The sequence below is a fragment of the Rattus norvegicus genome, chromosome 3 (genome assembly GCF_036323735.1).
Source record: "Rattus norvegicus strain BN/NHsdMcwi chromosome 3, GRCr8, whole genome shotgun sequence".
NCBI classification, from domain to species: Eukaryota; Metazoa; Chordata; class Mammalia; order Rodentia; family Muridae; genus Rattus; species Rattus norvegicus.
This window is the reverse complement of record NC_086021.1, coordinates 25295272-25310373: the sequence shown is the minus strand read 5'-3', so window position 1 is coordinate 25310373 and position 15102 is coordinate 25295272. Positions and strand designations below refer to the sequence as shown.

General features: G+C 39.6%; 1 protein-coding gene and 1 pseudogene across 1 annotated transcript; both read left to right on the top strand.

Moving 5' to 3' along the window:
* Window positions 1-373: 373 nt before the first annotated feature.
* LOC134486054 (zinc finger protein 120-like) lies at window positions 374-2265 on the top strand. Its single transcript, XM_063284808.1, has 3 exons — window positions 374-543; window positions 707-767; window positions 1909-2265. Exons 1-3 carry the CDS (start codon window positions 471-473, stop codon window positions 2015-2017), a joined length of 243 nt encoding a protein of 80 aa, XP_063140878.1. The 5' UTR covers window positions 374-470; the 3' UTR covers window positions 2018-2265.
* On the top strand, window positions 2115-3154 carry LOC134486032 (zinc finger protein 844-like; annotated as a pseudogene).
* The last annotated feature ends 11948 nt before the right edge of the window (window positions 3155-15102 follow it).

Sequence of the window (15102 nt, the reverse complement as noted above, 5' to 3'; positions counted from 1 at the left end):
TGAGTTCTTTCTCTCTTTTTTGATTGATTTTTACATGGGAAACAGAGTCTTAATATGTTCCTCTGTCTGTCCTGGATAGACCTAGCATCCAACTCAGTGAAATAAGATGTGAGTTGTTCGTACAACTTCTCTGATGTGTGCTAGTACTACTTGGTTCTTTCTGTCTCTCTCTGTGTGTCTTTCTCTCTGTCTCTCTCTTTCTCTCTCATAATTAGCATTTCTCTTGAAAAGTTATATCCTATTCAATGAGCATTCAATTTCCTTCTAAGATGACTTGGTAATTCCATTAGAACTTCTGGGTCAAGAAATAAGTGGGGGAATTACCAGAATCATACAACTATATTGTCAATGAGGCATACATTTACAGTGATGTCAGTATCATGGTTTCTGATGTACACATGTATGGGATATTTTAGGATGTGGTGACTTATGATGATGTGAATGTGAACTTCACTCAAGAAGAGTGGGCTATGCTGGATCCTTTACAGAAGAGTCTCTACAAAGATGTGATGCTGGAGACCTATAAGAACCTCACTGCTATAGGTAAGATTGTGGATTTTCTTTCACTTTTTAAAATAAGGGGAAAACTGTTTTCTGCAATTCCAGTTAAGAATGAGGTGAATAAATCAGGTTCACTAAAGATAGTAACTTAAATTTTGCCTAATATTCAATGATATATCATACACTTTCACGTACTATATTTTAGGCTGCAACTGGAAAGACCATAATATTGAAGAACATTTTCAAAGTTTCAGAAGACCTGGAAGGTAATTGTCATGTGCAAGTTGGTATAGATCTGCCTCTAAAGAAATGTTACTGTGTCCTAGAAGTTTTAAAGATAAGCAACAGTGTAAAAAGAAAAGCACTTCTTTAAGTGTATAGTTTATTAAATTCTCACAAATCTATGTACCTCAGTGTCAGGTGTCTGATTTTTGTTTACAAGGCTTTCCTCTAAGAAAGAAGACAAGGAAACAATGTCTACAGATATTACCATTCAAATCAGAGCCACATTACAGTTACTCTGTAGAAATGCCAATCTATTTAGTCTCATGCCACTCACATATTGCAGTGTGTGTGTGTACATATATATGATATATATTATAGGTGATAAGTATATGTTTCTAATGAGCAAATATTTCATGGTAAAGCTGATTACTCATAAAGTAACATTTCTAAGTTTAAGTTAAAGTGGCAGTTTATGTGAATCAAGAATGTTGTTGGGGAAAAACATACCACATGCCTATGATCAACAAAAAGTCAAACTGTGTGAATTCAGTGTGGAAATCTTTTATTTCTTATTCTTCTTTTAATGCCACAATGGATACAAGCCATGTGGGCATAGGCATATTGGAAGAAGCAATGTACTTCTCATTCTCTCTCCTAGAACAATTAAAATATATGTAGTAGTCCCCATTTGAACAGACTTTCTCTGTGTGGTACAAGTTTATAATTAGTTGGTTTTCCAACTTCATTGAGAATATATCCATAAACTCACACTGCAGAAAATCCCTATGAGTACTAGAAATGTGGAAATTCTTTTCTGTTTGTCCTGGTTCACTTGCCAATGTAGTATGCAAGTGTATATTTCACAATATAGGAAAATTTATGCATGTACTCAGTGTGGTAAAGCTCTGAGTTCTTCCATTTCTCTTAAAATATGTAAAAAAAATTCATAAGGTAAAAGGATGCTACAAATGTGAGCCATGTAATGACACTCTTACCATTATAGGTATGGGAAACAACCCATAATAAAGGGGAAACCATGAATGTAAACAAAGTGATTAAAACTTTAAGATGTGATTCCTCTTTACAATTTGAGCAAATTATAAAATTAATTCCTATAGATAAAAAGATTCATTGGTGTAGTGATTGTGGTAAACCTTTTACATGTGCCAATTATCTTTGCAGGCATGAAAAAAGTCGTACTGGAGTGAAACCCTCTGAATATTCTCACTGTGGTAAAGCCTTTGCATGTCACAGTTATCATCAAAGGCATGAAAGAATTCATACTGGATAGAAACCCTCTGAAGATATTCAGTATAGTGAAGACTTTGTACATCACAGACATCTCCAAATACATAAAAGAACACATTCTAGAGAGAAACCCTACAAATATGACCAATGTGATAAAGCCTATTCACAACATAGTCATCTCGGAGGACATAAAAGAACACACACTGGAGAGAAACCTTATGAATGTAAGCCATGTGATAAACTTTGCATACCATTCTCAACTTCAAGATTGTGAAATAATTCATACTGGAGAGAAACATTACAACTGTAATGGATGTGATAAAGTCCTATTCACAACACAGTCATCTCCAAATACATAAAAGCAAACATCCTGGAGAGAAACCCTATGCATGTAAGCAGTGTGGTAAAGCCTTTACATACCATTCTGAACTTCAACATCATGAAAGATTTCATACTGGAGAGAAACCCTACAAATGTAATCAATGTGGTAAAGCCTTTGTACAACAGTGTAATCTTCGAATACACAAAATAATACATACTGGAGAGAAACCCTACAAATGCAATAAGTGTGATAAAGTCTATTCACGACACAGTACTCTCCAAATACATAAAAGCACACATACTGGAGAGAAACCCTATGAATGTGATCAATGTGGTAAAGCCTTTGCATATCACAGTTATCTCCAAGTACATAAAAGAATGCATACTGGAGAGAAACCCTATGCGTGTGATCAATGTGGTAAAGCCTTTGGATATCATGGTCATTTTCAAATACATCAAAGAACACATACAGGAGAGAAATCCTATGGATGTAGTCAGTGTGGTAAAGCATTTGCAGGTCAGAACGATCTTAAAAGACATGAAAGAATTCATACTGGAGAGAAACCCTACAAATGTAATGAATGTGGTAAAGCCTTTGCGTGTAACACTAGTCTCCGAATACACAAAGCAACCCATACTGGAGTGAAACCTTACGATTGTAAGCAATGTTGTAAATCCTTTGCCTCTCATGGTCAACTTCAAAAACATGAAAGAATTCATACTGGAGAGAAACCTTACAAATGTGGTCAATGTGGTAAAGCCTTTTCACAATCAAGCCACCTCCAACTACACAAAAGAACACATACTAAAGAGTAGCCCTGTGAATGTAACCAATGTGGTAATAAAGCCTTTACTGTGATCATCAAAGGTGTGGTGGTTTAAATATACTTGGCCCATAGCAAGTATGGCCTTTCTGGAATAGATGTGGCCTTTGAGGAAGTATGTCACTGGGGGGGGGGGGCGCTTTGAGATCCTATGCTTAAGCTCTACCCAGGGCAGAAGAGTCTTCTGGCTGCCTTCTGATCAAGATGGAGAACTCTCCTCCAGCACCATGTCTGCTTGGACACTGTCATTCTTCCCACCTTGATAATAGACTGAACCTATGAATCTGTATACCATCCTCAATTAAATGTCCTTTTTAAGAGTTGCCTTAGTCATGGTGTCTTTTCACAGCATTAAAACCCAAATTAAGATAAACAGCATGAAAGATACCACACTAGAGAGAAACTATGAATGTATTGAATATGGTGAAGCCTTTGCACATTTCTATAGTTCTCACTATAACAAAAGTATTCGTACTTCCATTCACTGAACCCCTGTGAATGGAAGCAATGTACAGCCCTTCACAGTTATCTGTGAATACAGGAAATAACACACACTAGAAAAAAGTCTTATAAATGGGCTCAGTGTGGTAAAGTCTTTGTGTTTTGAAATCTGCATAAATACTTAACATTTCAAAAACATGGTATAAGTAAATGCCAGGAGTTAATTGGAAACAAGCTGAGTTAGAAAGTTAGGGATTATGATTAGGGTGGTTGGGTGTGCAGTTAGTATTAGAAAGTTAGGTGTTAGGGTTAGAGATTAGGTTAGGGTTAGGGGATTTAGGACTGGGGGGATTATGTTAGCATGGTGGGGTTAGGGTTAGGTTGTGGGGATAGGGTTAGGGGGATAGAAAAAAAGAAAAAGGTGTGAATTTGAGGGAGGAAATGGGGGGAGGATGATTGTGGGAAAGGGAGGGATGAAAATGATATATAGTATTCACAAAATTCTCAGAAATTATCAAGTTAAAAATCATTTATTCCAATAAATTGGAAAACTCTGAAATAAAGTAAATAGACTTCTGAATGTATATGTATTACCAAAAGTAAATCATGAAGATATAAAAAAAAATTGAACAGCTTTGTAAAAAGCAGTTAGAGTGAAGTAGTGATCAAATATCTACCAAATAAAAAAAATTGCCAGACCTTCAATGAAATACTAACACAAATGCATCTCAAACGATTCTATTAAATAGCAAAGGAAGGGCACATTACAAAACTATGAAGCTAGGATTAGCCTGATACTGAAACCGGAAACAAACAAGCAAAAAAAAAACAAACAAAAAATAAACACCAATCTCCAATATAAATGTATACAAAATTTCTTTTTTTTTTATTAACTTGAGTATTTCTTATATACATTCCGAGTGTTATTCCCTTTCCCGGTTTCAGGGCAAACATCACCCTCCCCCCTCCCCTTCCTTATGGGTGTTTCCCTTCCAGCCCTCCCCCCATTGCCGCCCTCCCCCCCACAGTCTAGTTCACTGGGGGTTCAGTCTTAGCAGGACCAAGGGCTGCCCCTTCCACTGGTGCTCTTACTAGGATATTCATTGCTACCTATGAGGTCAGAGTCCAGGGTCAGTCCATGTATAGTCTTTAGGTAGTGGCTTAGTCCCTGGAAGCTCTGGTTGCTTGGCATTGGTGTTCATAAGGGGTCTCTAGCCCCTTCAAGCTCTTCCAGTTCTTTCTCTGATTCCTTCAACAGGGGTCCTATTCTCAGTTCAGTGGTTTGCTGCTGGCATTCGCCTCTGTATTTGCTGTATTCTGGCTGTGCCTCTCAGGAGCGATCTACATCCGGCTCCTGTCAGTCTGCACTTCTTTGCTTCATCCATCTTGTCTAATTGGGTGGCTGTATATGTATGGGCCACATGTGCTGCAGGCTCTGAATGGGTGTTCCTTCAGTCTCTGTTTTAATCTTTGCCTCTCCCTTCCCTGCCAAGGGTATTCTTTTTCCTCATTTAAAGAAGGAGTGAAGCATTCACATTTTGATCATCCATCTTGAGTTTCGTTTGTTCTAGGGATCTAGGGTAATTCAAGCATATGGGCTAATAGCCACTTATCAATGAGTGCATACCATGTATGTCTTTATGTGATTGGGTTAGCTCACTCAGGATGATATTTTCCAGTTCCAACCATTGGCCTACGAATTTAATAAACTCGTTTTTGATAGCTGAGTAATATTCCATTGTGTAGATGTACCACATTTTCTGTATCCATTCCTCTGTTCAAGATAATCTGGGTTCTTTCCAGTTTCTGGCTATTATATAAGGCTGCGATGAACATAGTGGAGCAAGTGTCTCTTTTATATGTTGAGGCATCTTTTGGGTATATGCCCAAGAGAGGTATAGCTGAATCCTCAGGCAGTTCAATGTCTAATTTTCTGAGGAACCTCCAGACTGCTTTCCAGAATGGTTTTACCAGTCTGCAATCCCACCAACAATGGAGGAGTGTTCCTCTTTCTCCACATCCTCGCCAGCATCTGCTGTCACCTGAGTTTTTGATCTTAGCCATTCTCACTGGTGTGAGGTGAAATCTCAGGGTTGTTTTGATTTGCATTTCCCTTATGACTAAAGATGTTGAACATTTCTTTAGGTGTTTCTCAGCCATTCGGCATTCCTCAGCTGTGAATTCTTTGTTTAGCTCTGAACCCCATTTTTTAATAGGGTTATTTGTTTCCCTGCGGTCTAACTTCTTGAGTTCTTTGTATATTTTGGATATAAGGCCTCTATCAGTTGTAGGATTGGTAAAGATCTTTGCCCAATCTGTTGGTTGCCGTTTTGTCCTAACCACAGTGTCCTTTGCCTTACAGAAGCTTTGCAGTTTTATGAGATCCCATTTGTCGATTCTTGATCTTAGAGCGTAAGCCATTGGTGTTTTGTTCAGGAAATGTTTTCCAGTGCCCATGTGTTCCAGATGCTTCCCTAGTTTTTCTTCTATTAGTTTGAGTGTGTCTGGTTGATGTGGAGGTCCGTGATCCACTTAGACTTAAGCTTTGTACAGGGTGATAAGGATGGATCGATCTGCATTCTTTTACATGTTGACCTCCACTTGAACCAGCACCATTTGTTGAAAATGCTATCTTTTTTCCATTGGATGGTTTTGGCTCCTTTGTCAAAAATCAAGTGATCATAGGTGTGTGGGTTCATTTCTGGGTCTTCAATTCTATTCCATTGGTCTATCTGTCTGTCTCTGTACCAGTACCATGCAGTTTTTATCACTATTGCTCTGTAATACTGCTTGAGTTCAGGGATAGTGATTCCCCCTGAAGTCCTTTTATTGTTGAGGATAGCTTTAGCTATCCTGGGTTTTTTGTTATTCCAGATGAATTTGCAAATTGTTCTGTCTAACTCTTTGAAGAATTGGATTGGTATTTTGATGGGGATTGCATTGAATCTGTAGATTGCTTTTGGTAAAATGGCCATTTTTACTATATTAATCCTGCCAATCCATGAGCATGGGAGATGTTTCCATCTTCTGAGGTCTTCTTCAATTTCTTTCCTCAGTGTCTTGAAGTTCTTATTGTACAGATCTTTTACTTGCTTGGTTAATGTCACACCGAGGTACTTTACATTATTTGGCTCTATTATGAAGGGTGTCGTTTCCCTAATTTCTTTCTCGGCTTGTTTCACTTTTGTATAGAGGAAGGCAACTGATTTATTTGAGTTAACTTTATACCCAGCCACTTTGCTGAAGTTGTTTATCAGCTTTTATAGTTCTCTGGTGGAACTTTTGGGATCACGTAAATATACTATCATATCATCTGCAAATAGTGATATTTTGACTTCTTCTTTTCCGATCTGTATCCCCTTGATCTCCTTTTGTTGTCTGATTGCTCTGGCTAGAACTTCAAGAACTATATTGAATAAGTAGGGAGAGAGTGGGCAGCCTTGTCTAGTCCCTGATTTTAGTGGGATTGCTTCAAGTTTCTCTCCATTTAGTTTAATGTTAACAACTGGTTTGCTGTATATGGCTTTTACTATGTAGTTTAGGTATGGGCCTTGAATTCCTATTCTTTCCAGGACTTTTATCATGAAGGGGTGTTGAATTTTGTCAAATGCTTTCTCAGCATCTAATGAAATGATCATGTGGTTCTGTTCTTTCAGTTTGTTTATATAATGGATCACGTTGATGGTTTTCTGTATATTAAACCATCCCTGCATGCCTGGGATGAAGCCTACTTGATCATGGTGGATGATTGTTTTGATGTGCTCTTGAATTCGGTTTGCCAGAATTTTATTGAGTATTTTTGCGTCGATATTCATAAGGGAAATTGGTCTGAAGTTCTCTTTCTTTGTTGGGTCTTTGTGTGGTTTAGGTATAAGAGTAATTGTGCCTTCGTAGAAGGTATTTGGTAGTGATCCGTCTGTTTCAATTTTGTGGAATAGTTTGGATAGTATTGGTATGAGGTCTTCTATGAAGGTCTGATAGAATTCTACACTACACAATTCTGCCCACGGGCTTCTCTGCAGCGGCAGCAACCAGGCTACAAAATTTCTTTAAAGATAACTGCAAACTCTTCAATAATATATCGAAAAATAACCATGATCAAGTTGGTTTATTCCAGAGATTAGTGCTGGCTCAATATGTCAATACATTTTATAAATTTCACAAATCTCTTTTTTTTGATAGAGTAGAAATCATAACATTTTGATAGACATGTAAGGCTTTTGACAAAGCCAACATCAATCATGTCGAGAAACTCAGGATATAAGAAACACATCTCACCATAATATATATGGCAAGCAGTAGTAAGCCTTATCAACCAATAAAATTTTATTGACAGATCTGGGAAATAATCCCATTCATTACAATTTAAAAATCCAAGCCCCCACCCCAAATCTCTTGATCTAAACCTGACCAAGGAAGTGAAAGACCTCTATAATGAAAACTTAAGATAATGAATAAAGAAATTAAAAAGGACACTAGAAGAGGGAAAGACTTTGCATGCTCATGGGATGGCCATACTTCCAAAATCTGTCTACAGAATCAATGCAAATTATGGGGGAATATTGTCAAAATACATTACTGTCAACATCTAGTGCATTGGGGGGCCTGGGTACAGTCTCAAACATCCAGGACACAGGGATCCAAACAAACGTCAGAAGAAACTACACACAGTTGCAAGCTTTATTAATCCTTATATAGATATGAATATGCATTACTTCAATTTCCATTTTGGCAAGATACCATAAGATCATTATTCCCATGATACCAGGAGCAACTAAGGCAAGACTAAACAAAGAAATAAGACTAAACAAAGGCTTCTCAAAAATTCACATAACAAATCACCCCTCTTCTTATTATCAAAATATACTCACCATTACAAAGAGATCATGAGAACCACTTCCACAGAAACAGGACACAATAAAACATAGTTTAAAGCCAAGTGAGAAAAACATTTTCTTCTCAAGGGCGACATTCCAGCCCCTACTTCCACCTGTCACCAGTCCTTACTTGACCCTGCCTGGGAGCTGCATCTCTATGTCTTAACACATTACATAATGCATGATAACACTAATAAATCCCAATATTCGGTATAATAAGTATTAAGAAATTTTTGAAAATTTTACTATAGATCCAAGCTGGTTTTAGAAACACACACATTCATACACATGCCTGTGACAAAACTGCAAAACACCAGTCAGGCATATGATGTTCTATCAGTAAGCCCAGCTCTGTTTAGGTGGAGCCCTGGGATTAATTGATAAGACAGCTTAGCCTAAATTATTGATCTCAAGTGACAGACCCAGCTTCAAAAACAAGGTAGATATTACCTGAGTCAACATTTGGTCAAGAGATGTATGCAAACATATATAAACACACACTATATACAAATGGAACATAATTCAGACTAAAAGCTGTGGCACATGCCAGAACATAGATGCCCCAAGGAATTTACACAAAAAGATATAACCCAATTGCCAAGAGACAAATATTATATGATATTTGTACAAGGAGCCTAAAGATAACAAATTGGAAGCAATGGAAAGCAGCGTGGTGGTTGCCAAGGGCAATGAGAGGGAGAAGTGAAGAGCTGGTATTTACTAAATATAGATTTTCAGTTTGAAATGGTAAAAGAATTGTGGTGATGGATGGGAATCATAATCTCACAATACTGTGAATGTACCTAATGCCACTCCACTGTCAACTTAGATAAAAATGACAGTTTTTGTATTATGTATATTTTACAAGAATGATAAATAAAAGGTCTTCCCTCACCATAAAGTGAGGTCTTTGTTTTTTAAGATTTAGTTATTTATTTTATGTATATGAATACACTGTAGCTGTCTCCAGACACACCTGAAGAGGGCATCAGATCCCATTACAGATGGTTGTGAGCCACCATGTGGTTGCTGGGAATTGAACTCAAGATCTCTGGAAGAGCAGCCAGTGCTCCTCACCACTGAGCCATCTCTCCAACCCAAGCGAGGTCTTTCTGAGGTATCTGTTGAAATCTCAAAGAAAACTCTTTGAGTGACTTAGTGTAATGGAGGCAGCTGTTGGCTGTGAGGTGCTGAGAAGAAGGCAGAATCATAGAGAAGCCTGAGTGCTCTGCACAACACTAACTCCCAGGCAGTACTTAGTTTATTTTCCTTTATAAAACTTTACAGCTCTCTGCACCCAAATCCTGTGGGAGGGAGAGCTAAACCTTCAGAGAGGCAGACAAGCCTGGGAAACCAGAAGAGACTGCTCTCTGCACACACATCTCGGATGCCAGAGGAAAAAGCCAAAGACCATCTGGAACCCTGGTGCACTGAAGCTCCCGGAAACGGCAGCACAGGTCTTCCTGGTTGCTGCCGCTGCAGAGAGCCTGTGGGCAGCACCCCACGAGCGAACTTGAGCCTCGGGACCACACGTAAGACCAACTTTTCTGCTGCAAGAAAGCTGCCGGGTGAGCTTGGGACACACGGAAGAAGAATTCCTCTAGGACCGGGCACGTCCTGTTTTTACCGGAAGTCCCACAACCACAGATCCCGGCCCGCAGCAGCTCTCGGCTCCCAGACCCCGTGAGAGAGATACCCAACCGCCTGGTCAGGTGGGCAATCCTGAGGCTGCAGAGCGGAAAAAGACCGCCAACACTGCTCACCCCTGCCCACATCCCTGGCCCAAGAAGAAACTGTATAAGGCCTCTGGGCTCCCGTGGGGGAGGGCCCAGGAGCGGCAGGACCCCTGCCTGAGACACCGCCGGAACCTGAAAGAAACAGACCAGATAAACAGTTCTCTGCACCCAAATACTGTGGGAGGGAGAGTTAAACCTTCAGAGAGGCAGACGAGCCTGGGAAACCAGAAGAGACTGCTCTCTGCACACACATCTCAGATGCCAGAGGAAAAAGCCAAAGACCATCTGGAACCCTGGTGCACTGAAGCTCCCGGAAACGGCGGCACAGGTCTTCCTGGTTGCTGCCACTGCAGAGAGCCCGTGGGCAGCACCCCACGAGCGAACTTCAGCATCGGGACCACAGGTAAGACCAAATTTTCTGCTGCAAGAAAGCTGCCTGGTGAACTCAAGACACAGGCCCACAGGAAGAGCTGAAGACCTGTAGAGAGGAAAAACTACACGCCCAAAAGCAGAACACTCTGTCCCCATAACTGACTGAAAGAGAGGAAAACAGGTCTACAGGACTCCTGACAGACAGGCTTATAGGAGAGTCTAGCGACTGTCAGAAATAGCAGAACAAAGTAACACTAGAGATAATCTGATGGCGAGAGGCAAGCGCAGGAACCCAAGCAACAGAAACCAAGACTACATGGCACCATCGGAGCCCAATTCTCCCATCAAAACAAACATGGAATATCCAAACACACCAGAAAAGCAAGATCTAGTTTCAAAATCATTTTTGATCATGATGCTGGAGGACTTCAAGAAAGACGTGAAGAACTCCCTTAGAGAACAGGTAGAAGCCTACAGAGAGGAATCGCAAAAATGCCGGAAAGAATTCCAGGAAAACATAAATAAACAAGTAGAAGCCCATAGAGAGGAGACACAAAAATCTCTGAAAGAATTCGAGGAAAACACAATCAAACAGTTGAAGGAATTAATAATGGAAATAGTAGCAATCAAGAAAGAACACATGGAAACAAGCCTGGATATAGAAACCCAAAAGAAGAGACAAGGAGCTGTAGATCCAAGCTTCAGCAACAGAATAAAAGAGATGGAAGAGAGAATCTCAGGAGCAGAAGATTCCATAGAAATCATTGACTAAACTGTCAAAGATAATGTAAAGCGGAAAAAGCTACTGGTCCAATACATACAGGAAATCCAGGACTCAATGAGAAGATCAAACCTAAGGATAATAGGTATAGAAGAGAGTGAAGACTCCCAGCTCAAAGGACCAGTAAATATCTTCAACAAAATCATAGAAGAAAACTTCCCTAACCTAAAAAAAGAGATACCCATAGACATACAAGAAGCCTACAGAACTCCAAATAGATTGGACCAGAAAAGAAAAACCTCCCATCACATAATTGTCAAAACACCAAATGCACAAAATAAAGAAAGAACATTAAAAGCAGTAAGGGAAAAAGGTCAAGTAACATATAAAGGCAGGCCTATCAGAATCACACCAGACTCCTCGCCAGAAACTATGAAGGCCAGAAGATCCTGCACTGATGTCATACAGACCCTAAGAGAACACAAATGCCAGCCCAGGTTACTGTATCCAGCAAAACTCTCAATTAACATAGATGGAGAAACCAAGATATTCCATGACAAAACCAAATTTACACAATATCTTTCTACAAATCCAGCACTACAAAGGATAATAAATGGTAAAGCCCAACATAAGGAGGCAAGCTATACCCTAGAAGAAGCAAGAAACTAATCGTCTTGGCAACAAAACAAAGAGAATGAAAGCACACAAACATAACCTCACATCCAAATATGAATATAACTGGAAACAATAATCACTATTCCTTAATATCTCTCAATATCAATGGCCTCAACTCCCCAATAAAAAGACATAGATTAACAAACTGGATACGCAACGAGGACCCTGCATTCTGCTGCCTACAGGAAACACACCTCAGAGACAAAGACAGACACTACCTCAGAGTGAAAGGCTGGAAAACAACTTTCCAAGCAAATGGTCAGAAGAAGCAAGCTGGAGTAGCCATTCTAATATCAAATAAAATCAATTTCCAACTAAAAGTCATCAAAAAAGATAAGGAAGGACACTTCATATTCATAAAAGGAAAAATCCACCAAGATGAACTCTCAATCCTAAATATCTATGCCCCAAATACAAGGGCACCTACATACGTAAAAGAAAACTTACTAAAGCTCAAAACACACATTGCACCTCACACAAAAATAGTGGGAGATTTCAACACCCCACTCTCATCAATGGACAGATCATGGAAACAGAAATTAAACAGTGATGTCCACAGACTAAGAGAAGTCATGAGCCAAATGGACTTAACGGATATTTATAGAACATTCTATCCTAAAGCAAAAGGATATACCTTCTTCTCAGCTCCTCATGGTACTTTCTCCAAAATTGACCATATAATTGGTCAAAAAACGGGCCTCAACAGGTACAGAAAGACAGGAGCCGGATGTAGATCGCCCCTGAGAGACACAGCCAGAATACAGCAAATACAGAGGCGAATGCCAGCTGCAAACCACTGAACTGAGAATAGGTCCCCCGTTGATGGAATCAGAGAAAGAACTGGAAGAGCTTGAAGGGGCTAGAGACCCCAAAAGTACAACAATGTCAAGCAACCAGAGCTTCCAGGGACTAACCCACTACCTAAAGACTATACATGGACTGACCCTGGACTCTGACCCCATTGGTAGCAATGAATATCCTAGTAAGAGCACCAGTGGAAGGGGAAGCCCTGGGTCCTGCTAAGACTGAACCCCCAGTGAACTAGACTATGGGGGGGAGGGCGGCAATGGGGGGAAGGTTGGGAGGGGAACACCCATAAGGAAGGGGAGGGGGGAGGGCGATGTTTGCCCGGAAACCGAGAAAGGGAATAACACTCGAAATGTATATAAGAAATACTCAAGTTAATAAAAAAAAAAAAACTTTACAGAATGAAATTTTATGCCTATCTGATTTGGTTGATTAATCACACGTACTTTCACAAGAAGTCAGCATTAGATGCTTCCTTTGTCCTCAAATGTCTTTTTCTTTTCTTTCTTTTTTAAGGTTTGTCACTAAGGCTAGGGTGTGTGAAACCCTTGGATGCACTGGTGGTGGCCTGCAACATGCAATGATTTCTTTATTCACTAAATGTCTGTGCCATCTTTGGCTGTGGAGAGATGTTCAAATTCATAAGAAAATATAGTCAGTGCTTCTTTAGAGATTTCCCCTAACATTTCATGTAACAAACATCAGTTTATTACTCCCAGGATGGCGAGCCACCTCAAGACAGGATAAGCAGTGAACAACACAACACTTAGCATTCGATATTGAGCGACTCAGATTCCAGCTCTGAGTCCCAGACCACTGGAGCGCTAGACAGCGTCCTAGAACCTTCATCTGCAAAACTGACTAAATAGCACATACCTTTCAGGATTACTACAAAATTAAGGGTGAAACATGTAAAACTGTGCAGGCCCTGTCTCTTAATGGATACTAAATAAGCAAATATTAGTCACTATTTCTATCCCTGGTGTTAGTGTCATTAGAGAGCCTGTGCAGGATAGGGAACAACAGTAAGTGTTCACTGGTAAACTTTTTTCCCCCACATCATAAGGAATAATGAGAGATTGAGACTAAGACAACTCTAGCAATTAGCATTTTGGGTTGATTTCAATGATACCCTTTTATTTGGTCTTTTTAACTCTGAACTTTGCTAATATTAAACCCATCTTTTTATCTGTTTTTAAAAACAAATTCATGTAAAATGTAATACTAAAGCAATCTGACAACTGCTTTTTCTTTTTTTAATTATTTATTTATTTTTAGTATGTGTGTGGGAGTGTGGGGGCCCCTCAGAAACTAGAAGTATCTGGTCCCCTGGAGCTGGAGTTAGAAGCAGCTGTGAAACTTCCAATGTGGGTGCTGGGAGTCAGGTCTCGATCCTCTTCAATGGCAGTCTGTACTCTTAACCACTGAGCCATCTCTTCAGCACCATAACTGCTTCTCTTAGTAAAGAAAGGAATACCTGTTTTAAAATTGTATCACATTACATGGTAAGGATTATCACAAACAATAGATGCTGTTAAAAAAGAAATACAGGTTGTGATTTAGCAATTAAGAGCTAGAAGACATGCACAGTGCAACAGGTGTCCCTCTCGTTTTGCCTCTGTCAGATTTGCATCAGATGTATAATGGAGCCATCACTCAGGTGGGAGGTTCTCAAAGACTGGACACAATATTGCCCACCAAGTTTGCAGAGCAAATGCATGTTGTCCCAAATTATTGTATATTCTTCAAGCCTGTGACCTTCCCTAAATGATTTTTACTGTTTGTTGTAATTTGTTTTCCATGCTGTGGTAAACACAAAGATCAACACCAACTCGAGGGTTTTATTTATTCTGTTTCACAACTTATAGTTTATCAAGAAGGGAAATCAGGGCAGTAACTCTGGCAAGCAGGAACCTGGAAGCAGGAATTATAGCAGAGACCACCAAGGAATGCTGCTCCCGATGGTTGGCTCAGCTTGTTTTTTCAGATGACCCAGGACCCAGGGGTCACATTGCCCACAATTCATTGGGCTTTCTCACATCCACAATTAATCAAGAAAATGCCCAACATATTTGCACACAGGCCAGTCTGATGGAGGTCTTTTCTCAATTAAGAAGTCCTCTTTGAAGATGAGCCTCACTTGTATAAGGTTGACAATAAAAACAAAACAAAACAAAAAAGCTCACAACAACAAGAGAAAAACCCAGCATGTTGTTTTGTGATGTTTCCTGTATTTCACTTCCCCTAGAAAGAGTGGGGCCCAAAAGCTTCTGAATCATATCGGGCTGTACTAAAGTACAATAATGCATTTACTCATTTTTCTCCCATTTAATTTATCTTAGATATTTTATCCC

Bases quoted from the DNA above. Each gene is read 5' to 3' on its own strand.
- LOC134486054 (XM_063284808.1), top strand. From the start codon at position 471: ATGCTGGATCCTTTACAGAAGAGTCTCTACAAAGATGTGATGCTGGAG. The intron at 544-706 runs GTAAGATTGTGG...ACTATATTTTAG, and splicing joins TAAGAACCTCACTGCTATAG to GCTGCAACTGGAAAGACCAT. The intron at 768-1,908 runs GTAATTGTCATG...TTATCTTTGCAG, and splicing joins AGTTTCAGAAGACCTGGAAG to GCATGAAAAAAGTCGTACTG.